General features: G+C 43.1%; 1 protein-coding gene across 4 annotated transcripts in view; it reads left to right on the forward strand.

The window, feature by feature from the left end:
• The window catches only part of DNAH5 (dynein axonemal heavy chain 5), a 165418-nt gene that overhangs the window by 87199 nt on the left and 54924 nt on the right, over positions 1-23295 (forward strand). For all 4 annotated transcript variants that reach the window (XM_083747096.1, XM_083747097.1, XM_083747099.1 and 1 more), the window contains 11 exons: positions 620-773; positions 3759-3905; positions 8274-8515; positions 10077-10253; positions 11943-12147; positions 13208-13350; positions 15025-15159; positions 16965-17087; positions 17701-17914; positions 18808-19031; positions 20398-20596. In XM_083747096.1, coding sequence (XP_083603222.1) covers positions 620-773; positions 3759-3905; positions 8274-8515; positions 10077-10253; positions 11943-12147; positions 13208-13350; positions 15025-15159; positions 16965-17087; positions 17701-17914; positions 18808-19031; positions 20398-20596 — 1963 coding nt within the window. The remainder of the gene's footprint in view (positions 1-619; positions 774-3758; positions 3906-8273; positions 8516-10076; positions 10254-11942; positions 12148-13207; positions 13351-15024; positions 15160-16964; positions 17088-17700; positions 17915-18807; positions 19032-20397; positions 20597-23295) is intronic.

The following is a 23295-nucleotide window of genomic DNA, read 5'->3' on the forward strand; positions in this document are numbered from 1 at the left end:
TACAACTGAAAACGTTGATAGCATTAAGATAAATTCAACAATGTAAATAAGTTCTGATGGATGTAATATTGAATGGTTTAGTTTATGTAACATATGCAGGGATTTATGATATGCAAAAGGAACCATGGAAAGAGAGGAAGGGAAGTCATTCATATTTTAAGGAGGCTTGAATGAGTATTCTAAATTGTAAAACAGAAAATGTAGTAAAAAAATATACAAAAAAGAGAGAAACTTATAATTAAGGCTGCAATCCTGTCCTCACCAATTGAGTGTTTCCTGGTTTGGCAGAAGCCCTGCCTGCTGGGCCAGCAGATTTGCCAGTGGAACTGCCTGGCTATGGTGGTGGAACCCTCTGCTGGTGTAGATAAACCCCACTGGTGAAGATAAACTGGCAGAATGGCTAAAAAAAAGGGTTAAATCGTGAACAGGATAGGAGCAGCAGAGGGGGAGGGACACGCTTCCACCAGATCCTCTACCAGACCCTAGTGATGGTGCAACTTTTCAGCATCTCTGCATCTGACACAGAGTTTTCCTCTCATTGAATTCAATGGAAGTGTCTGCCAGTGAGCTGCGTAGATGGAGCAATCAATCACGATATGATTCTTGGTGATCACGACAGGTTGAAGAGGCTGGCTTAATTAACCACCCCCCGTGGAGGCTGAAAGTTATCCAGCTGTTTGAGACGCAAAGGGTGAGGCATGGCATGATGGCTCTGGGTCCCAGTGGTGCAGGGAAAACAACATGCATCCACACGCTGATGAAATCTATGACAGGTATGCAAAACACGCTTGTTCACAGGATCTGTAAAACGATGCCTTTTTTAAGGATGTAACTGGGGTAACATTGGGTTGGAGGTACATGTTGGATTTCAGTGTTCAAAGGAACCAGTCTTACTCAACTAAAACGTATTGCGTCTTGGGACCCCAAGCTAGCCCCCCATGAAATAACTACACACGGACACAGAATTAAGGTTGATGGGTACAATTAAGGCCACAACTTTATTGACTGCAAATTAAATGTGAGTGGTATTGGCATAGGCATTGGCTGAAGACTATAATGGACTACTGCCCCAGTTGACAGAGTCTGTGTAGGTAAAACCATTGGGGCAGCAACATCAGGGATTTGACCGACAGAAGCTTACCGCGAGGTTCCTGTGATGCTGGCACGACCCTAGCCCATCAAGCGGACTTCGGACGAGATCCTGGACCCCCAGATTCCTTTAACGGAATACCTTTTGAACATTGAGGGGCAGGTGATGGCCACACCTCCCCTCCATGCACAAAATTAAGCCAATGCCTAACCGCCAAACCTGGAAATTTGTGATGATTGCTAAGGGGGTAGCAAAAAACCAAGTGGCCAGTGCCAATTTGCCAAATGGATAAAAATTCCTACCTGGCCCCTGTCCCAAGACAGGTGACTCACACATAGTCCAAAGCAAGTCCGAGAACCTACACTAAGGGCGGGAGGGCGGGTGTTCAGCAGTGCCAATCAAGTGCCTAGGGCACTCTTGCGCTGATGCTTATATAATTCCTTAACCACCCCACCCCTTTTCTGATTGGCTGTGACCCGTGATGCCTATTTAGAGAAAGGAAACTTAGACCTAGAAATGAAACCTACTTAGTCAGGGGTGTGTCCAGGGGCCCAGTCGCAGAAGGACCACCTTCTGAGGATGACCCCATTTTTAAACAGTGTGGAGATAGATTCTGAAGATGCTGAGTTTTCTTTGTTTTGGGGAATTGTGATGACATGGTGGTGACAGAGGGTGTCAGAAGAGAGTTACTATGGTAGCAGCAGAATCTAAACAGATCATTGTTACTAAGGATTTTGTGGTAACTAGAGAGTGCCTGCAAAGGATAGCAATGAATGGAAGATGGGAAGAAAGCTGAGGAACTTTAGTATTGTGGAGACACCAGTATTTTTTCTTTAAAAATGCCAGATTTCAAATATAATAGTTTTCCCATCGGCGAACTACCAGTAAATAGTCAATGTTGGATGTTAGCGCCTACCTAAATGTCTGGTTTTGGATAGGTTGGCTTAGCTAACTCTGAGATGAGTTAGAAGGTATGTTAAATTCAAAGGATGTTAATCCAATTGAATATAATGAATGGGAAAGACTATGGACAAAATAAAATTATAAATTGTACAGCATGTTATCTAATAAGAGAGAACTATATGAAAATGCATCACAGTGGTACCTGGCACCAGAAAGGCTGGCAAAAATGAATAAAAAATATAATAATACGTGCTGGAGATGTAAGAAACCAAAAGGAGCCTTCTACCATTTGTGGTGGACATGCCCCAAAATTGGGAAATTTTGGAGCATGATCCACAAAGAAATAAAGAAAATACTAAGAATATCATATAGTAAAAGGCTAGAGGCATTCCTTTTAGGAATTTTAAATGATGATATTCCAAAAGACAAAACAAAATTTTTCTTATACACGACATCTGCAGCAAGAATCCTGGTGGCTAAGTATTGGAAAGGAATCAGTTACCCACTAGGGGAGAGTGGTTATGTAAGCTTTCAGAATATTTAGAATTAGCCAAATTGACAGACATAACAAAACCAAAACCAAAAAGTGAAGTAAAAAAAGAATGGGAGTGCCTAAATGAATACCTTAAAAATCAAGGTTTGAGGACAGAAATCTGAGTCTGGAATAACCTTGTGAAGTGAAAGGATAAGAAGTAGGGATTTATATCTAGATGCTAGGATACCGATGGGGAAAACAGGAAAACAGGAAGACACAATGAGAGATAAAGGAGGTGCTGTGGGATTGGTGGAAGTCAATTTTTGTTTTTCTTTTTAGTGTTTATATTATTAACTTGTCAGATATGGATTTTTTTTTGTTTTTGAATGTTGTTTTTTGTGTTTTATGTATTTTTTAATATTTTTTGTGTTGTTGTGTGGAAAATACTAATAAAATTTGTAATAATAATAGAAACAACAACAACAAAGGATGTTAATCTTGGGGAGAGGAAAGGATGGCAACGTACTGTTGATGTACAGTTTCCTCCAGGGCCACCTCCATGGATAGCTAGGGTGGCCAATAAAACAATGGGCACATGCTCATTACTGGGAAAGTGGTGTTTTTCCCTATGGAAGACGCCTCTCCCCAAAAGAAGTACTCAGAATCTGTGATGAGGCCTGCAAGAGATGAACTCTGGGGTGGAAAGCAGAAGGAAAGGGAAGACTTTGCTAGGCACATAGGCAAACCACTGGTTCATTTAGCTCAATATTCTCTATACTGGCGGGCAGCAGTGCTCCTGGATTTCAGAAATCAGTATTAAGTACAGTATAGGTGATACACTTAAAAGCCTGAGCATATAAATGCAGGCTTTTAAGTTAACATGCCGATTCAGGGTGTAAACCTAACTTTTGGAAGTCAGCATAATTTGTGCCGGCTTAAGCTAAAATGACATAAAGTGTGCTAGATTCTCTGTTCAGGAGTGAGGCTCTAGCTACCTGTGCCAGCCCAGACCTGGAAGAGAGAAAACAAGCCTTTAAACAAGTTTGACTTACACCATTCTTTTGGCCAGTGTAAGTTTTGCCAGGTCACGTGATTGAGCTGAAGGGAGTTACAATCCAGTGTAATGCTATTCTCTGGTACCTGAAATCTTCTTCTTCTTCTTCTTCTTCTTCTTCTTCTTCTTCTTCTTCTTCTTCTTCTTCTTCTTCTTCTTCTTCTTCTTCTTCCTCCTCTTCCTCTTCCTCTTCCTCTTCCTCTTCCTCTTCCTCTTCCATTTTGAAACTTCTACAGACTGTGGGCAGCCTCATCGTGAAATGAGAATGAATCCGAAGGCCATCACTGCACCACAGATGTTTGGACGCCTCGATGTCGCAACTAATGACTGGACAGATGGGATTTTTTCCACTCTTTGGAGGAAAACATTGAGAGCTAAGAAAGGTACTTAAAACCTCAGTGCTTTTAAAGATGGATGGGAACCTTTTACAAAGTATTTAAAGATGCAAGAAAGTGAATTGGACTCCTAGGCAGGTTTTGAATAAAGACTCAGAAACTTTTTATTGATAATAACCAGTTAGATAAATTAAGGATCTATACAATTTTGTAACATGAAGAGAATTGCATTTATAGAGAAACCAGAGATTGGAACTGAGGGAAGTCAGGGTGGGGTGGGGAGGGTGGGGTGTTTTATGGGAGGGAGGGGGAGGGAAAAAATGGGGGGAATTAAGGATGATATGTTTCAAGATAATATGTTTTGTTTAAATTCCTAATAAAAAAATTATTAAAAACAAAAACAAAACGAAAACCTCAGTGCTGAACTTTAAATCAGGGACCAGGTAATCTCCAGTACTCTAGTTGTTGCTCAACCACAGTTCCTCTCCATCTTGGCCATTGTGCCATTCTGGCTGCAGTTGATGGGAGCTGGAGTTCAATACATGTGGAGGGCCAAAGATTCCCCACACCCCGCCCTAGAGGAAGACCATCAGCTACTCGTAACAACATCAGAAGAGTCTGCCGGATCCGGCCAATGGCTCCCAAAGCCCAGCATCCCTTTCTCACAGGGGCCAAGGGGCCTGTGGGAAACCAGCGAGCAGAAACTGAGCACAAGAGCTCCTTCTGCTCCTCTGGCTTCCGGCAGTTGCTGTTCAGAAGCATAACTACCATGACTAGTACCCACTGTTGGCTTTCTCATGATTTGTGCAGTCCTCTTTTAAGTTAATTATTTGTGTAAGGTAAAGGTAAAGGGACCCCTGACCATTAGGTCCAGTCATGGCCAACTCTGGGCTTGCGGCGCTCATCTCGCTTCATTGGCCGAGGGAGCCGGCGTACAGCTTCCGGGTCATATGGCCAGCATGACTAAGCCGCTTCTGGCGAAACACCGTTTACCTTCCTGCTGGAATGGTACCTATTTATCTACTTGCACTTTGACGTGCTTTCAAACTACTAGGTGGGCAGGAGCAGGGACTGAGCAACAGGAGCTCACCCCGTCGCGGGGATTCGAACCGCCAACCTTCTGATCGGCAAGTCCTAGGCTCTGTGGTTTAACCCACCGTGCCACCCGCGTCCCTACTTATTTGTGCAGTCCTCTTTTAAAGCCATTCAAATTGCTGACCATCACTGCCTCCTGTGGGAGAGAATTCCATAGCTGTTGTTGTTGTTAATTTGTACCCTGCCCATCTGACCGCGTTGCTCTGTGTGAAAGTACTTTATATGTTCTGAATCTTCCAAAATGCAGTTTCATTGGACGTCCCCAAGTTTGTAGTGTTATCAGAGAGGGGAGGAAAAACTTACTGGTATCCACTTTCTTCATAATTTTATAAACTTCTATCAAGTCACCTTTTACTTGCCTTTTAAGTCCCCAGTGCTGTTGGTTGCTGAGTTTATCTGATTGCTGTGATGTTATGAGCCACAACTATTGTCCTGAGTGCAATACGGTGCTCTTTCCCCTTTGAATAGCCTGCTAGTTTGAGGGTGAACAATGGCTGCTTCCTTCAAGCTGGGGATAGATTTCCAAGCTATCTAAAGCCTTTTGTGTAAGGTACCTGAAACTGTATATCCATCTAGGTGCCGGGGGAAGTTCGGAAAGGAACAGCTTGCACACTTGAATATTTGGCTGAGGAAAGAGAAACTTTAGACTCTCTGGGGGCCAAAGCAGACCAGAAATTAAATGAAGACATCTTTGCATCTAACATGTAATTTTCTTAAAAATGCAGAAGGCAGCACTTGTGGGTTTTTTGGGGGGCAGGGGGCTAACAATTAATGGGATCAGAGCAGGGGTGGTGGAAGAGGTATGGTCCTGAAGAAAACACCTCTCCTGAAACTGGCATGGACTTTTAAGGAGGGAATTCCTCTACGCCAGCAGAAGATGTGTAAGTGAAGATGTTAAAGGTAAAGGTAAAGGTACCCCTGCCCGTACGGGCCAGTCTTGACAGACTCTGGGGTTGTGCGCCCATCTCACTCAAGAGGCCAGGGGCCAGCGCTGTCCGGAGACACTTCCGGGTCACGTGGCCAGCGTGACATCGCTGCTCTGGCGAGCCAGAGCTGCACACGGAAACGCCGTTTACCTTCCCGTTGGTAAGCGGTCCCTATTTATCTACTTGCACCCGGAGGTGCTTTCGAACTGCTAGGTTGGCAGGCGCTGGGACCGAGCAGCGGGAGCACACCCCGCCGCAGGGATTCGAACCTCCGACCTTTTGATCGGCAAGTCCTAGGCGCTGAGGCTTTAACCCACAGCGCCACCTGCGTCCCTTAAGTGAAGATGTTAGCTTTCCCCAAAAAGTGAAGATGTTAGCTTTCCCCAAATATTTGTAGCTCACACAGTTGCCACCGCACAAGGGTAAGACGGGAGCTGTGTTCATTGCCTCCACCCACTCCACTAAGCTTCCCACTGGCATTGAAGCCTGTGCAATCAGGGCTCTAGGGTGGTGGCATCTTTGGAACTCCCTGCCTATTGATACCACTGTATTCCTTTTGGTGCCTGCTAAAAAGGTTTTTATTTAGACAACCCTACACAGATATCTGGGGATGCGGGTGGCGCTGTGGGTCAAACCACAGAGCCTAGGACTTGCCGATCAGAAAGTTGGCGGTTCGAATCCCCACGTTGAGCTCCCGTTGCTCGGTCCCTGCTCCTGCCAACCTAGCAGTTTGAAAGCACATCAAAGTGCAAGTAGATAAATAGGTACCGCTCTGGCGGGAAGGTAAACGGCGTTTCCGTGCGCTGCTCTGGTTCGCCAGAAGCGGCTTAGTCATGCTGGCCACATGGCCCAGAAGCTGTACGCTGGCTCCCTCGGCCAGTAAAGCGAGATGAGCAGCGCAACCCCAGAGTCGGTCACGACTGGACCTAATGGTCAGGGGTCCCTTTACCTTTACACAGATATCTAGAATGGTGGTGTATGTTTAGCTGATTGCTGATTTTAATTTTCTGTCTGTTTTATTAGTTTTTACTAAGATTTGAATTGTTTGGGCTTTTCTTGTAAACTGCTGTGAGTTTTTACAATCAGGCAGTATATACATTTTATGAAATGAAATAATAATAATAATAATAATAATAATAATAATAATAATAATAATAAAAAATCATGCAGACTTTCCTCCCCACAGCTCATGGAAGGGGCAATAGGGCTGAGAAATATAAGGGTATGGTCAACAGTCATGGTCCCCTTTCTCCCCTCATTGGATGAGCTACCAACTCCCAAAGAGAGCTACTGCCATATTAGACCTTTACAAACAGGGAGCGGGTGGTGCTGTGGTCTAAAACACTGAGACTCTTGGGCTTGCTGATCAAAAGGTCGACGGTTCAAATCCCTGTGACGGGGTGAGCTCCTGTTGCTCTGCCCCAGCTCCTGCCAACCTAGCAGTTTGAAAGCATGCAAGTAGATAAATAGGTACTGCTGTGGCGGGAAGGTAAACAATGTTTCCATGCACTATGGTTTCCGTCATGGTGTCCTGTTGCTCCAGAAGCAGTTTAGTCATGCTGGTCACATGACCTGGAAAGCTCTCTGTGGATGGACGCTGGCTCCCTCGGCCTGAAAGCGAGATGAGCGCCACAACCTCATAGTCACCTTTGACTGGACTTAACCATCCAGGGGTCCTTTGCCTTTTTACCTTTTACATACAGTATGAAAAAGAAAGTTGAATAATTTTCCAGCAACGTACTCTTGTTCACTCTGAGAAGTGTAACAATGCACTTAAGACAGAATGTCCATTTTGAGCTTGGGGGGGATTTCTGGTTAGAAGTCAAAGTCAAGTGTTAATGGCACTCAGGTCTGCTGCATTTTGTTTCCTACTTTGTATCCTACTTTCCCCGCAATAACCTCAAGAGGCATTTCAGCTTCACAACAATTGGATGTGCTAGTTTTGGCAGAAAGGTGACAACTCATCTAAAGTCACCCAGTGAACTTCATGGTTGTGAGGTTATTTGAATTGTAGAGTTGGGGCCCTGAGGATCATCACCCCTTGCAATGCAGGAAAATTTAGCTGCCCCATACAAGGCTCTAACCAGCTATACACCTCACACATAGTGCACCTATTAGATCACACTGGCATACCTAAGAGGTCAGCAGACAGCATTGGTTAAATTGGAGAAATTGCATCTTTTGGGTACTGTTATTTGGGTCCTGTACTTCAAGTGGATTTTAACTGGATCGCATGCCAATAATAAAGGCGCATTATTGTATATGTCCCTCTTAGTCATGGTTAACTTTATGCAAGGGTGCCAAACCATTTCAGGCGATTAAACACCCTTGTTGTATAACAAAATCATCTCATGACATGGCATGCTGTTGTTGTTTTGGAACCTTTGAATTATAGGGGAACACATTTGGATAGTTCTTGATGGTCCCGTTGACGCAATTTGGATTGAGAACCTGAACTCGGTGCTTGATGATAACAAAACGTTAACGCTTGCTAATGGAGATCGGATACCTATGGCGCCAAACTGTAAAATTGTCTTTGAACCTCATAATATTGACAACGCTTCTCCCGCCACTGTGTCAAGGAATGGCATGGTTTTTATGAGCTCCTCGGTTCTCAACTGGAGTCCTATTCTTGAGGTATAAATGTTTACATGTGTTCCTTGGGTCACCTCCACTATCAGCGCCTTAATTCCCTTCAGGCAGTTCAAACTGGAACTGTGGAATAATCTGCAACGTCTCCTGGACGTGCATTTAGCTGGCTAATATGGATGAGAGTTTGCCATCCTGAATATTGCCTTCAGCAGCCTGATAAAAAATTCTTCTTCCCTATACACTGATTATAAAAGCTGGACAGGATCTTAAATGTAGCTTTCCCACATCTAAGCCCATCATTCTGTGGGATGGATGTCAGATCAAGGGCATGTTTACAGCTGACTTAAACGAATTAAGTTACAAAATAAATAAATTCAGCAGTGTCAAAATATACCTGCCTTTTTGGGAGCTTTTAGCAGTCATACTGTTGATTTAATGTTGTCCTCACCTGCCTGTGTATGCCTGCAATTATCCAAATATGATAGGCCTCAATGTCTTGTAATATCATCTCATTCATGCAACTGCGTGTTGTCACCTATACATTATTCTCTTGCTAATTAGGCTGTTTTAAATGTGCATTTTATATTTGTCTTCCTTTAACAATGTTTTATTTTGAAATTTCTAAGCTAATATTTCAGTTTCCTGTTAATTAATGTTGCTTTGAATATATATTTCAAAGTATACATTACTTGGGATGTGGGTGGTGCTGTGGGTTAAACCACAAAGCCTAGGACTTGCCAATCAGAAAGTCGGCGGTTTGAATCCCCGCGACAGGGTGAGCTCCCGTTGCTTGGTCCCTGCTCCTGCCAACCTAGCAGTTCGAAAGCACATTGAAGTGCAAGTAGATAAATTGGTACCGCTCCGGTGGGAAGGTAAACGGCGTTTCTGTGCGCTGCTCTGGTTCGCCAGAAGTGGCTTAGTCATGCTGGCCACATGACCCGGAAGCTATACGCCGGCTCCCTCAGCCAACCCCGGAGTCGGCCACAACTGGACCTAATGGCCAGGGGTCCCTTTACCTTTTATACATTACTTGACTTTAGTCAGTAAGGTTTCATTCTGGATTGTTTTATTTGATATTTAAATGTGGGTTGTAAACTGCTTTGATTCCCACCAGTGGCGTAGCATGGGTTGTCAGCACCCGGGGCAAGGCAAGTAATTTGTGCCCCTAACCCGTGGATTTGCACCCCCTAACCCATGGATTTGTGCCCCCTAACCCTAACCCCCAGATGTTGCGCCCGGTGCGGCCGCCCCCCCTGCACCCCCCACGCTACTGTTATGAATAACAGTAACAATAATCTGACTAACAGGCAAGGAAAAATTTCACCAGAGCCAAAAGATGATTTGCTTCTTGCACAATCTAAGTGTTTTCTAGGGGCGGAAATTACTTATTTCCATCTAAAAATCCAAATGGATGGTTGTATACAATGTTCTGCTCAAAATAGCCCTATTGAAACTAATCGATATGCTTAACTTTAGGCCAATCAATTTCAGTAGGTTTACTGAACTTGGTTGGTGGCAGGCCTGGATAATATTTAGAGCAGCTCTAATAGTGAGAATTTGGACATATTTTTGCAAGTCACTTGGTTCTTCTTTCTTGGTTGCCCAGGGCTTCCTGAAGAAACGCTCTACACAGGAAGCTGACGTTTTGCGTCATCTGTACACAACGTCTTTCCCAGACCTCTACCGGTATAGCATCCAGTCTTTAGAATACAAGATAGAGATGCTGGAAGCCTTTGTGATAATGCAGAGCATTAATATGCTGCAGGGCTTGATTCCTTACAAGGTAAGCTGTTCCAGGCTTTTGAAAAACAATTTTTGGAAAAGACCCTTGTTATAAGCATGAGATTTTGTTTGTATCTGGGTGTGCAAAGTCAAATGAGCAAATACTTTAGGGCCCTTTATTTGAATACCAGTATTCTAAATTAATACATTATATCAGGCATAGTTGCATAGCACACATTAAATATTATTAATCCCTCAATAAGAATACATAATGCCTTTTGAAGTGCTTTGTACAAAATTCTCCTTCCTTAAATAACAGCAAAGAAGTACACATACTGGCAAGCTTTTCTATTAGTACCTGGTCTGTGACCGTAATAAAGTACTTGAACTTGAACTATTAGTATAAATCAACTTCTGCTGGAATAAATGCAACACTGAAGTGTCTGTGTCTATTCATATACAAACTTCTGATTCTATATATAATATCGAGGAAATACATGCCCCAACATTCCATATATGCAATCCACCTTGCACTAACATGTTATTATCAAGAAATGCGCAACTATCTTTTCCTACTCATGCATCAATGGGTTTTTTAAACACAATATAGCTGAGTCACAAGGGAGGCCGACCAAAGTCTGATTATATGCAAAGGCAGGCAAAAACAGAACCTTGGACAGCTCCAACGGTGCTCTGCTGGCTGAAAGTAGCAGGGAGCTAGGCAGCCAACTGAAACCTTAAGTAGACTGACAAGACCCTGGAGTGTGATGAGCTCCTCTTCCGTGGAGGAGGTGGCTGGGTTGTGAAAGGGCCCTCTCCTTATTTGACCTATGAGGCTAAAGAGATAGAAGGACTTGCAGGAGATTCATCCTTGAGTCAGAGGACGGTGGTCTATCTGTGTCCGCTGGCTGTCCCCAAATAAGGTATTGTCAACACTCCTCAGGGAAGTTCCCAAGTCTATGACGTAAAGTATAACGCTGTCATGTGAATGCCACTAACAACTGTTTTCTAATTCATATTGCATCTATTAATGGTTGGTTTATATCTCTCCCCCATAAACTTTAAAAAGGGTCTCTAGTTTTTGATAAAATCTTCTATCCTTCTCCCCCTCTCTATCTCTTATAGGTAAATACTCTGTTAAGCTAACCTTTCCAGCTGGTTCCCACAATTTCATTAGCTAAGCTAAGGATTATTGTAATAACCTGCAGTTCTATAATAGCATATACCGTATTTTTCGCTCTATAAGACGCACCAGACCATAAGACTCACCTAGTTTTTGGAGGAGGAAAACAAGAAAAAAAATATTCTGAATCCCAGAAGCCAGAACAGCAAGAGGGATCACTGCGCAGCAAAAGCAGCGATCCCTCTTGCTGTTCTGGCTTTTGGGATAGCTGCACAGCCTGCATTCACTCCATAAGACGCACACACATTTCCCCTTACTTTTTAGGAGGGAAAAAGTGAGTCTTATAGAGCAAAAAATACAGTATTTAAAGTAGATGAATAAATGAGCAAATTAAGTTAATTCGGATATGCGGAAAATATTAAAAAATAAATTGAAGGAACCACAGAAAGAGGGGGAAGGAAGCCAAGTTTTGAAATATTAAATTGATTGTAAAATTATTGGAAAGTATAAAATTGAAAATCATAAATAAAATAATAATAATTTTTTTTTCATTAGCTAAGCTTTCATAGTAGGTGCACAATAATTTTACCATTTAGTCACTAATGGCAATGGTGCTTTGCTGTTCAGGAACAAGGTGGAGACATAACAGCGGAGTACCTGGAAAGATTGTATATCTTCTCTTTGATGTGGAGTGTTGGGGCACTGCTGGAACTGGAAGACCGTTGCAAAATGGAGCACTGGCTTCGGAATCACGAAACTATAAAACTTGACCTCCCCAACATCCCGGAAGGAAGTGAAGACACTATGTTTGACTACTATGTTACCAATGACGGTTAGTGAACTCCTGAGAAGTCACTATGTGGGGCTCATTATTGGCTTCAAAAGGTTTAGTATGAATAAGTTATAAAGCTTTTGGATTATTTAGCTTTATAAGGACTAACACTTCCACCTTGTTCCCTCCTCATGTTCAGCTTGCTGTGCTGTCTGAACCCAGAAAACTGCTACTGATTTTGAATATAGTTAGTAGAAACAGGCCAAACCATAGTTCATCAAGCTGCCTTGTTTCAACAAACCATAATTAATATTAATCACTGATTCAGATGACATGCTAAACTGAAGTTAATCTAAAATGGAGGTGGAATTTTCTGAAATTCTTGTGGCTGCTCCGTAGGAAAGTGGAGGGGGAATAATGCAAGGCTGATATTCTGTACTCTCTCTCTCTCTCTCTGTGTGTGTGTGTGTGTGTGTGTGTGTGTCTGTCTGTCTGTATGTGTGTGTGTGTGTGTGTGTGTGTATTTGTCCAGTAGCATCTTAGAGACCAATTAAGTTTGTTCTTGATATGAGCTTTCATGTGCATGCACACTTCTTCAGATACACAAGTGGTGTATCTGAAGAAGTGTGCATGCACACGAAAGCTCATACCAAGAATAAACCTAGGGGTCTCTAAGGTCCTACTGGACAATTTTTTAATATATATATATATATTTCTACTGCATCAGACCAACAAGGCTACCTACCTGAATATGATATTCTGTGTGTTTTGCCCTCATAATGCAAATCTATGTTTAGTGTTACATAAGAAATGGGCCAGTCATATGTTTTTGCCAAGTTGTGCCATGCCTTTTACTCTCATGGGTCATGAATGTCCACCACACTTAATGGGTCATGAATATCCACCATACCATGACTTAGTTCTGTTTTAAATTGGACGTAATGTGGATTAGAGGTTTCAGTTGCATCCCTGCTTTTGTAGATTTCAGATCTGGAAAGCTGCCAAAAATGTCTCTCAGACTATTTCTCCTTGACTACCTTCTTACCTTCTACCTTCTTACACATTTGTTTAAATACAAGGCATGTTTCAAGGGGAATTCACTGCTTTTCCTTTGGACTAGGCAAATGGATGCACTGGAATACTCGCATTGATGAGTATGTATATCCCACCAACAGCACGCCAGAGTATGGCTCCATCTTGGTGCCAAATGTTGACAATGTGAGAACGGACTTCCTTATGCATACTATTGCAAAGCAAGGCAAGGTAATTCTCTGATGTTTCACACAGGGATTTCAGTAATGTCACCTGGTGGAGGGATGATCAAGAGGGCTGGGGATTTTTACTTTGTAAACACAACTGACATTGCTGTATGCAGTTTTATCGAACTCCTCCAATTGTTCAAAGTCCTTTAAAACGGTTACTTCCTTGGGTAGGTTTATGAGTCAGGCTAGGCTGAAGAATAGTGACATGTTCACAGCCACAGCTCTATGGCTCAATAAGGATTTGAATGTGGGTCTTTTGCATCCATATCCAGCACTAGCTATTTCAATGTGCCTACAAAAGATCTAGACAGCATCTTAAAAAGCAGAGACATCACCTTGCCAACAAAGGTCCGTATAGTTAAAGCCATGGTTTTCCCAGTAGTGATGTATGGAAGTGAGAGCTGGACCATAAAGAAGGCTGATCGCCGAAGAATTGATGCTTTTGAATTATGGTGCTAGAGGAGACTCTTGAAAGTCCCATGGACTGCAAGAAGATCAAACCTATCCATTCTTAAGGAAATCAGCCCTGAGTGCTCACTGGAACGACAGATCGTAAAGCTGAGGCTCCAATACTTTGGCCACCTCACGAGAAGAGAAGACTCCTTGGAAAAGACCCTGATGTTGGGAAAGATGGAGGGCACAAGGAGAAGAGGACGACAGAGGACAAGATGGTTGGACAGTGTTCTCAAAGCTACCAGCATGAGTTTGACCAAACTGCGGGAGGCAGTGGAAGACAGGAGTGCCTGGCTTGCTCTGGTCCATGGGGTCACGAAGAGTCGGACACGACTAAACGACTAAACAACAACAACAAAATATCTTGTTTTGTCCCCCTTCTGCTCGTGTCAGGTTAGCTCTCCTAGAGTTGATTAACCCGTGTGACCAAATATAGCAGATGTTTAGTTGTGCAAATGGTATAGTATGGGATTTATGAGTAGCACTAGAGGTAAGTATGGCGGTTTCAAATCATGATTATTATTTATAGTGTGTGCACAACACCTTTCAGAGTTACACAGAAAACATAGCTAGGTCGCTGCTTCAAAGGAGCTTGTAGATCTCAAATAAACAATGGGGAAATGACAGAGAGAGGAAGGGAAGAATGTGGGCACATGCCATTATGTATACATCCTCTCATTTTCTTACCTATTTTCCTTTTCACCCTTTCTTCCTCTTGTTTCTACCATGGCCACATTCTCCACCTCATTATTTTTTCGGGACTGTTCTTTCTCCTGCCCCTCCTTTCCATGCAATGGTATTCTCAGGCCCAGACTCTTGATTCCTCCTTGACACCTATTTCTCTACCGTTTTGCATAGACCACTTTACCTGCTCTTTTCTTCTCTAGGACCAGAGGTGCTCTGTCAATAGGAGCCAGTGAACCTTCTTTCTCTGCTACCCCTTCTTGGCATTAGAGTAGCTCAGCTGATCAGTGCCAGAGGCTTCATCACAAAATCCCTTTGTGCATTACAATATAGATTTTGCTGGTACAGCTAACTCCATTTTGGTCAGGGATGGGTGCTGCCGAAATAAATTACTAATGTTGCAAGTGATGATGTATTTTTTTGGAATGTTCTTCTTCTTCTATATTACTTGAAAAGAATAATTTTGAGACTTGAGCCTCTGCCAATGCCCTCAGTTCAAGTATTCCCCAAATCATTTGGATTCTCTCCTCATCTCCAGGCGGTGCTACTAATTGGTGAACAAGGGACCGCTAAGACTGTCATCATCAAAGGCTACATGTCAAAATATAATCCTGAAAGCCACATGGCCAAGAGTCTGAACTTTTCATCGGCAACAACTCCTTTAATGTTTCAGGTACTCCTTAGAATTATCTTTCTCTAAACTGAAAGTGAAGTGAGCCTTTTGGTTCACTTCACTGACTGTGTACCAGAATGAGATTATTCATTTTTTTTAATTAAATGTCAAAGGTCCATCTTTCCCATAGCCTGCTAATCTTGTTCTTGTGTCTTTGGTGGCCAAATGGCCCCTCTCTTGGGATGCCATCTCTTCCTTATTCATACCATTTAAAGAGGCATAACTGCATCCACTTCCCAATTCCTAAATCTCTTCCAGGTCTCCTGGTTGTTTCCATATTCCAGGACAGTTCCAGCACTATTTCTGCTTTGCCGACTTTTTTATGGAATGCAGAGCAGCCAAATTTAAATCTCCTTAAGTTTTGCTTAACTTTTTTTGGGGAGGGGGGAGAATAAATAGGATAAAAAGGGACACGGGTGGCACTGTGGTGTAAACCACTGAGCCTTGGGCTTGCCGATTGGAAGGTAGGTGGTTCAAATCCCTGCGTTGCACAGTCCCTGCTCCTGCCAACCTAGCAGTTCGAAAGCATGTCAAAGTGCAAGTAGATAAATAGGTACCGTCCCGGCAGGAAGGTAAATGGTGTTTCCATGTGCTGCTCTGATTTTACCAGAAGCAGCTTAATCATGCTGGCCACATGACCCGGAAAAACTGTCTGCAGACAAATGTCGGCTCCCTCAGCCAGTATAGCGAGATGAGCGCCGCAACCCCAGACTCTTTCGCGACTGGACTTAACTGTCAGGGGAACTTTACCTTTACCTTTTTAAATAGGATACAAGCCATAAAAGTGTTGCAGGAACCATAACATTGAAACTGGGGAAGAAATAATCAAGTGTGGCTAAGCCCTGAGTTAAATGGGCTTTAGTCCCGGGAAGGTGTGTAAAGGATTGCAGTCTTCAGGTGCAATTCTATACAGTGGTACCTCGCTTTATGAACTTAATCCCTCCCAGAGGTCCCTTCTTACACCAAAGCGTTCTTAAACTGAGGTGCATGCTTTCCCTAATGAGGCCTCCCGCCGCCGGTGTTCGTCTTCCATTCATCTTCCGGGGCAAAGTTCGCTAACTGGAACACCTACTTCCAGTTTTGCCGAGTTCGTTGTCTGCAGCTTTCATTAACAGGACTGTTGGTAGACCTGTACAGTAGTACCTTTGGTTATGAACTTAATTCATTCCAGAGTTCCATTCTTAACCTGAAACTGTTCTTAACCTGAGGTACCACTTTAGCTAATAGGTCCTTCCGCTGCTGCGGCGGCCCGAGGTGCTTGTAACCCGAGGTGCTTGTAACCCAAGGTACCACTGTATTTGAGTTATACCAGTTGAGGAGATACACCAGCAGGATGACCAAAATGGAGCAGAGTCGTGGGCGAGATGGGGTTGGCATAGGAAGGAGCACACTTACATCATATCCAGTTCTCACCCAAACCATGGTCACTCTCCCACCCATTGGCTTTATTGACAGTGGGAGAAGGTGGATTTTCCACTAGTATAGCAGTAGCATTTCTCCCCCACCTCTCATGTAATTGGTGTATAGGTTTGCTTTTAATAGGAATATCTTTTGATAACTGAACTGACTATGAGAGTTCTAATCATGATGTATATAGAAGAAACTTCTCATTTAGGATTTCGCATGGTATACAATACTCAAATAAAGCACAGCTATTGAAAAACCACAACATGTTTTGTGTGCTATCTCCATTTGCCTTCACGTTCCTTCATAGACTAAGCAAAAGCATGTAGAAGGCATGCCTGTCATTTCAAAGGCTTGGGGAGATGCTTAGATTTTTGCAAACATGCATGTTCTTCTTCCAGCGCACAATTGAAAGTTATGTGGACAAACGCATGGGCACAACCTATGGTCCTCCGGCAGGAAAGAAAATGACAGTCTTCATTGATGATGTGAATATGCCTGTAATCAACGAATGGGGAGACCAGGTCAGCTTAAATGAATAGGATATTTCTTTTACACAATTCAATGCATTGATCTGAATCAGTAGTCAGTATGAAGCTGATAATATTTTACCAAGATTTTTTTATTTATAACGGAAAATGTTCCAATGTTGCTTCAAAGCAATTCCTCTTCAGTTGACAGAGAACATTGCCTGATTTTATTTGGAATGACAAAAATCCTAGGTTAGTTTTAGTTATCCTACAAAGACCTAAAGGGGAAGGAATAGTAGTGTTTTGACACAATCAAATATGCTCATGCTATTATTTCATTCTTATGTAAATACACCATAGTACTGCATGAGACAATATAGGAATAAAAATATATGAGATGAGTCAATTTATTAAAGGAGCTCTGCAAATCTGAAAAACTTAGAAGTTCACTTACAGTGTAACCCTAACCAAGTCCACTCAGAAGTAAGTCCTATTGAATTCAAAGGGTCAGTGGGAACAGGACTGCAGCCATTTTGTTTGTTTAATGCCAAAGTTTTGACTGATTAGTTGCCTGAATTTATATCCCACCCTTCTTCCCAAAGGAGCCCAACTTAGGAGCAAAAACAAAGCACAAAGCGTTATAAAACGCCTCCCATTTCCCCCACAGGTCACCAATGAGATAGTTAGGCAACTAATGGAGCACAATGGTTTTTATAACCTGGAGAAGCCTGGAGAGTTCACCAACATTGTGGACATCCAGTTCTTGGCTGCCATGATTCATCCGGGTGGCGGACGCAATGACATCCCTCAGAGACTGAAGAGGCAATTCTCTGTTTTCAATTGCACTCTGCCTTCTAATTCATCCATCGACAAGATCTTTGGTAATGCGGAGAGCTTTTAAACTCTGTTGTTCGTACTGTATATGCTACTTAAGTTTTCTTTACACTTGATGAAGAGTTTAAGAGACTGCCAACCTCGAGAATTTGCTTCCCTTGTTTATATGAGCAGGGAACCCTGGAGTATTGTTTCTTCCTTAGGCTTTGTATTTACTGTATTTTTCGCCCCATAGAGAGCACCGGCCCATAGGGCGCACCTAGTTTGGGTGATAAAGAATTTTTTTTATCCCCCCCCAGGCGCAGGGCTGGGGTGGGGGAAGCCCGAGCTTCCCCCGACCCCAGCCCCCAGAACAGGCTGCTATCCGCAAGCCTAGGGAGCCTGGCGGGAAGTCGGGCCGGTCTCCCCAGGCTTGCGGATATCTTCCCGAAGCCCGGGGCGCGTTGCTCAGCGCGCCCCAGGCTTCAGGATGCAGGCAGCTCCCACCGCCAGCCTCCAAACCAGGTCAGGGAACAGCGGGAAGGCGCGCTCTGCCTCCCCGCTGTCCCCCTAGCTTGTGGGGCTGGCGGTGGGGGTCAGGTTTGGAGGCTGCTATCCGCAAGCCTTGGGAGCCCGGCGGGAACTCCCGCGGAGCTCCTAAGGCTTGCGGATAGCTTCCTGAAGCAGGAAAGCCTGCATTCGCCCCATAGGACGCACACACATTTCCCCTTCATTTTTGGAGGGGGAAAAGTGCATCCTATAGGGCGAAAAATACGGTACCTGTAGCAGGTGTGGCCTCGAGTCTCCTGGAGGCATTTGCTTTGCAGGTAGTTTGTGTGCAATACATCCACTCTCTAGTTTTGCCGTGCTGTTGCCTGAATTGCATCAGTTGAAGGTGGCATGGGGCTCTGAGATGCACGGTTTCTCTCTCTCTCCAAACTGTCATGTTTGGGTTCTCCAGGTGTGATTGGAGTAGGACATTACTGCAGCCAGAGAGGCTTTATGGAGGAAGTGAGAGCTACAGTCTCCAAGCTGGTGCCACTGACCCGCAAGCTGTGGCAAATGACTAAGATCAAGATGCTGCCGACCCCTGCCAAATTTCATTATGTATTCAATCTCCGAGACCTTTCCAGGATTTGGCAAGGGATGCTGAATACCACCTCTGAAGTAATCAATGAATCAAATGTAAGTAGTGCATGTGGTGCCTTCACATATTGCGGATTGGCATCGTGATTTATTTGAGATGCTTCAGGTTTTTTGCACTTTGGGGATACTTTGATGATAAACACAGTACAGTAGGAAGCAGAGAAGCAGCCCTGTTCAGTAAACTGAACACTGGTTTACATTCACAAATGATAAAATACAGTGGTATCTCTGGTTACATACGCTTCAGGTTACATACGCTTCAGGTTACAGACTCCGCTAACCCAGAAATAGTACCTCAGGTTAAGAACTTTACCTCCGGATGAGATCAGGAATCGTGCGCCGGTGGCAGTGGGAAGCCCCATTAGCTAAAGTGGTACCTCAGGTTAAGAACACTTTCAGGTTAAGAACGGACCTCCGGAATGAATTAAGTATGTAACCAGAGGTACCACTGTAAAAGGAAGAAGACCCTGCTGAGTTCCAAAGGTTTACTCTTGGAAGGTTGGTTTTTCCCCCTGCAGTACAACTGATTTCCATGATTTTTGGAAGGCCAGGGCTGAAGCTGGAAGGAATGTTTATGGAGCCGGGTGGCCATGGTCCCCCCTCCCCAACCCATGTCCAGTAAGGGCAATGTTTCCTGCCCCCAAGTCTTTCCTACATCACCAGTTAAACTGCAGTCATGTACTTGGGAAGAAGAAGACAACCATCAAGCAGTATTGGGACCCAAAACATTAGATTAGATAAAGAAGCAGCTTAAAATAGGAGGTAAAGAAGACAAATAAGGTGTGTGTGTGTGTGTGTGAATTTCCCCCTTCCGATTCTAGTCAAAGATGGCATCCTATCCCTGGCCTTTGACACTTCCTATGTGTTTTTTTTGACACACCGTATTTCTCCAGTTGAAAATTGTTTTGTCTGATTGTAATACACTATTGTATCTTCCCACGGCTGTAACCTACCCTGGGAGCTTATGATGAAGGGCGAGAAAGTCTGCTCAAATTCCTTTTTTCTTAAGCACAGGTGCCAAGAAAAGTTTTTCTGTGTAAGTCCATTCACCAAGGAACAGATCACTGTTGCGTTAAACCCTTGATGGCCAATTAGCAAATTAACATGGGTTGATCGTCAGGGGATGCCCTTAGGTGAACATTATGCACCTGCAAATCAGGTCTTACTCAGTTGTTACCACTTTGTGATGTTTTTATTGTAATGATCATCATGTTTTAGTAGACCATATTCGTGTGTGTGTGTGTGTGTGTGTGTGTGTGAGAGAGAGAGAGAGAGAGAGAGAGAGAGAGAGAGAGAGATTGATTGCTTTTTAAAGAGAGATCTGGATGCTGGGGGAAGAAAAAACCTAATTGGAAGCAAAAAGGAACATTCAGTTTTTCTTTTCTCCTTTTTTATCTCTGGACAGGTGCTCATAAAACTGTGGAAGCATGAATGTAAGCGTGTTATCGCTGACCGTTTCACAACTCCCGAAGATGTTACTTGGTTTGATCTGGCACTGGCAAAACTTGTTGAAGGGGAACTTGGCAGTGATAAAAAGACCCTGGTGGATCCTGGCACGGATGCATACTTTGTGGATTTCTTAAGAGATGCCCCTGAAGCTACAGGTAAAAATCTAAACTGAAAACCATCTGTCTGACATAAGGAAAATGAAGGTGTCATGGACAGGGGATGTCTACAAGATGTCTAGTTTGGAAAGACATGGTATCTTGAGAGCAAACGGGGAAATGATAAAATCATAATATTTACAATGTATAATATTGCCTTGATAACTAGGCACTGTGTTGTGATTCTGAGGATGCTTTAGTTGTTTTCCCATTTATTGGGGGGGGGAAAACCCTCTATTCTTGGCACTGCCAGCTCAGAGTGAGCACAAAAGTGAAGCACTGGGCTGCTGGAGTCAACTAATTTGTTGGTGCAAACAACACATTAGTCTGTCTTGTCACACAGGTAGCTTTTGCTATTTAGGTGTAGGTATCAGAGTATGAAGAAGCATGCATAGGCTAGACCTCTATCCAATATAGTTGTTAACAAGGATGGGGGAGAGATTTGGTTGTTTGAATTTTAACGACAATCTGCCGAATTCACGTTTTCCCAAATAATACGAGACACAGCCATCTGTCAAATGTATACCTCTGAATGTTGCAATGGAGATCTCCAATTCAACACAGGAATGAGTCCATCATCATAAGCATCAGGCAAAATTACATACAAAATTGTGCACATTAGGAGAAAGGATGGCTTCAAAACCAATGTGGAAACAACAACAACAAATGTGGAAATAATAATAATTATTATTTCCACATTGGTTATGGTTGTTATATTTATGTGCCATTCATCTGACTGTGTTGTCCCAGCCACAATGCACGGCTTCCAACAAAATATTTAAAACACAATAAAACATCAGCAATTAAAAACTTCCCTGAATAGGGCTGCCTTCAGATATCTTCTAAAAGTCAAATAGTTGCTTATCTATTTGACATCTGATAGGAGGGCGTTCCACAGGGTGGGTGCCACTACCGAGAAGGCCCTCTGCCTGGTTCCCTGTAATCTCACTTCTCGCAGTGAGGGAACTGCCAGAAGGCCCTTGGAGCTGGACTGTTTGGGCTGAACAGTGGGGATGGAGACGCTCCTTCAGGTATACTGGGCTAGGTCGTTTAGGGCTTTAAAGGTCAACACCAACACTTTGAATGTGGCGAATTGAACTCAAGATTGGGGGGGGGGGGAATGAGAAACTGAAAGAATCTGAAAATGACCCACCCCTCATTGTTCTTCACAAAAATGCTTTCTATGGAAAAAGGATGCGATTTTCATTCTTTTTCCTCAAAAGAAACATATTTTATTTCAAACTAGGTGTGGAGAAGGACAAATCTGTAAAAGGTAAGCTGCAGGTGCCTGAGTCAGCTGGAATTTAGATATTTGTCTAGAATTTCTTTTTTTAAGGGCTTGAGTTCTGTATCCAGCTGTGCATGTTTCGTTTCATAGAAGTCGATGCATCTTAAGCATGTCTAATATGTTCAGAGACGGTGGTCTTGAATTATCACTATCACTATTTGCTTTGAAACAACTGTAGCTTAAACAGGGAGTAACTTAAGCACATAGCATGTTTGGGCTTACACAACCTTCATCTTGATGGCTGATAAGGGCAGAGCTGTATTTAAGGATTGCTATCCTGTTCAGCAGATGTAAATACTTCAGCTTTGTAATTGAGCTTTCTCCATATAGGGAAAGGTAACTGCTTCAAAAATGTGCCTCAATGAATAATAACATTTAAGAAGAAGTAGAAAATCTACACAAACCACTATAAACTGCGAAGTATTCATAGGATGGCATTTTTATAGGACCTTTCCTATGGTGGAGGAATAAAACCAGAAATTCTGTAATCTGAATAATTTTACAGTACAGTGGAACCTTGTTTCTCAAACTTAATCCGTTCCGGGAGTCCGTTTGACTCCTGAATCCATTCGAAAACCAAGGTGTGGCTTCCGATTGGCTGCAGGAGCTTCCTGCACTCAAGTAGAAGCTGTGTCAGATGTTCAGCTTCCAAAAAACGTTCAAAAACACTTACTTCCTGGTTTTCAGCTTTTGGGAGCCAAAACGTATGAGTACCAAGGTGTTTGAGAACCAAGGTATGACTACCAACATTTTTAGAAGCTGTTTTAAATAACGGCATGAAATCCTTGATTCAGCTTTTAAGATGAATTTATTGTGTACAATTAGCAGCAGGTAGAGCCCTGCGTTTGCATGTTTCAATAGCTACTAACTGTGGGATTTTACTTTCGTTGACTGTTAATGGGAAAATGCAGACCTGCTTTCATATACATGAGTTTATGCTAAAAGTAGTGAGCTTTGGCATGCAAACAACGCACAGCATGTAGAGAAATGTTTCTTGCAGAGCAGCACTCTTTGGAATTTGTACGTTATGCTTGGGGAGAGAGGCTTCCTTCTTCCTCCTTTTGTAGCATCCAGGTTGCTGTGCCTTGCTCCAAGTGCTCAGTAGCTCCTTACATGAAGCAGCCAACGTTGTTGGCACTGAAAGAATTAGGAGCAGATGAAGTGGGAAGGGAATTAGCCAATTCTTTCTTAGGGAAGTGAAGTGCAGGAACGTGGCTTGAATACCAGCAAAACAATAGCTCACTTTTAAATCTTCAAAAATGGTTCAGTCTCGTTTGTTTAAAATGTCTTTTGCAGGAATGGCAAAACTTCACACTTCACAAAAGCGATTTTTTATTTTTGTTTTAGATCAGACGTTGTTGCTCTCTCCTTAAAGACTCTACTGATTCTTCTCCACCTGCAGCAAGTCACC

This window comes from Podarcis gaigeae (genome assembly GCF_964106915.1).
Source record: "Podarcis gaigeae genome assembly, chromosome: 7".
Taxonomy (NCBI): domain Eukaryota; kingdom Metazoa; phylum Chordata; class Lepidosauria; order Squamata; family Lacertidae; genus Podarcis; species Podarcis gaigeae.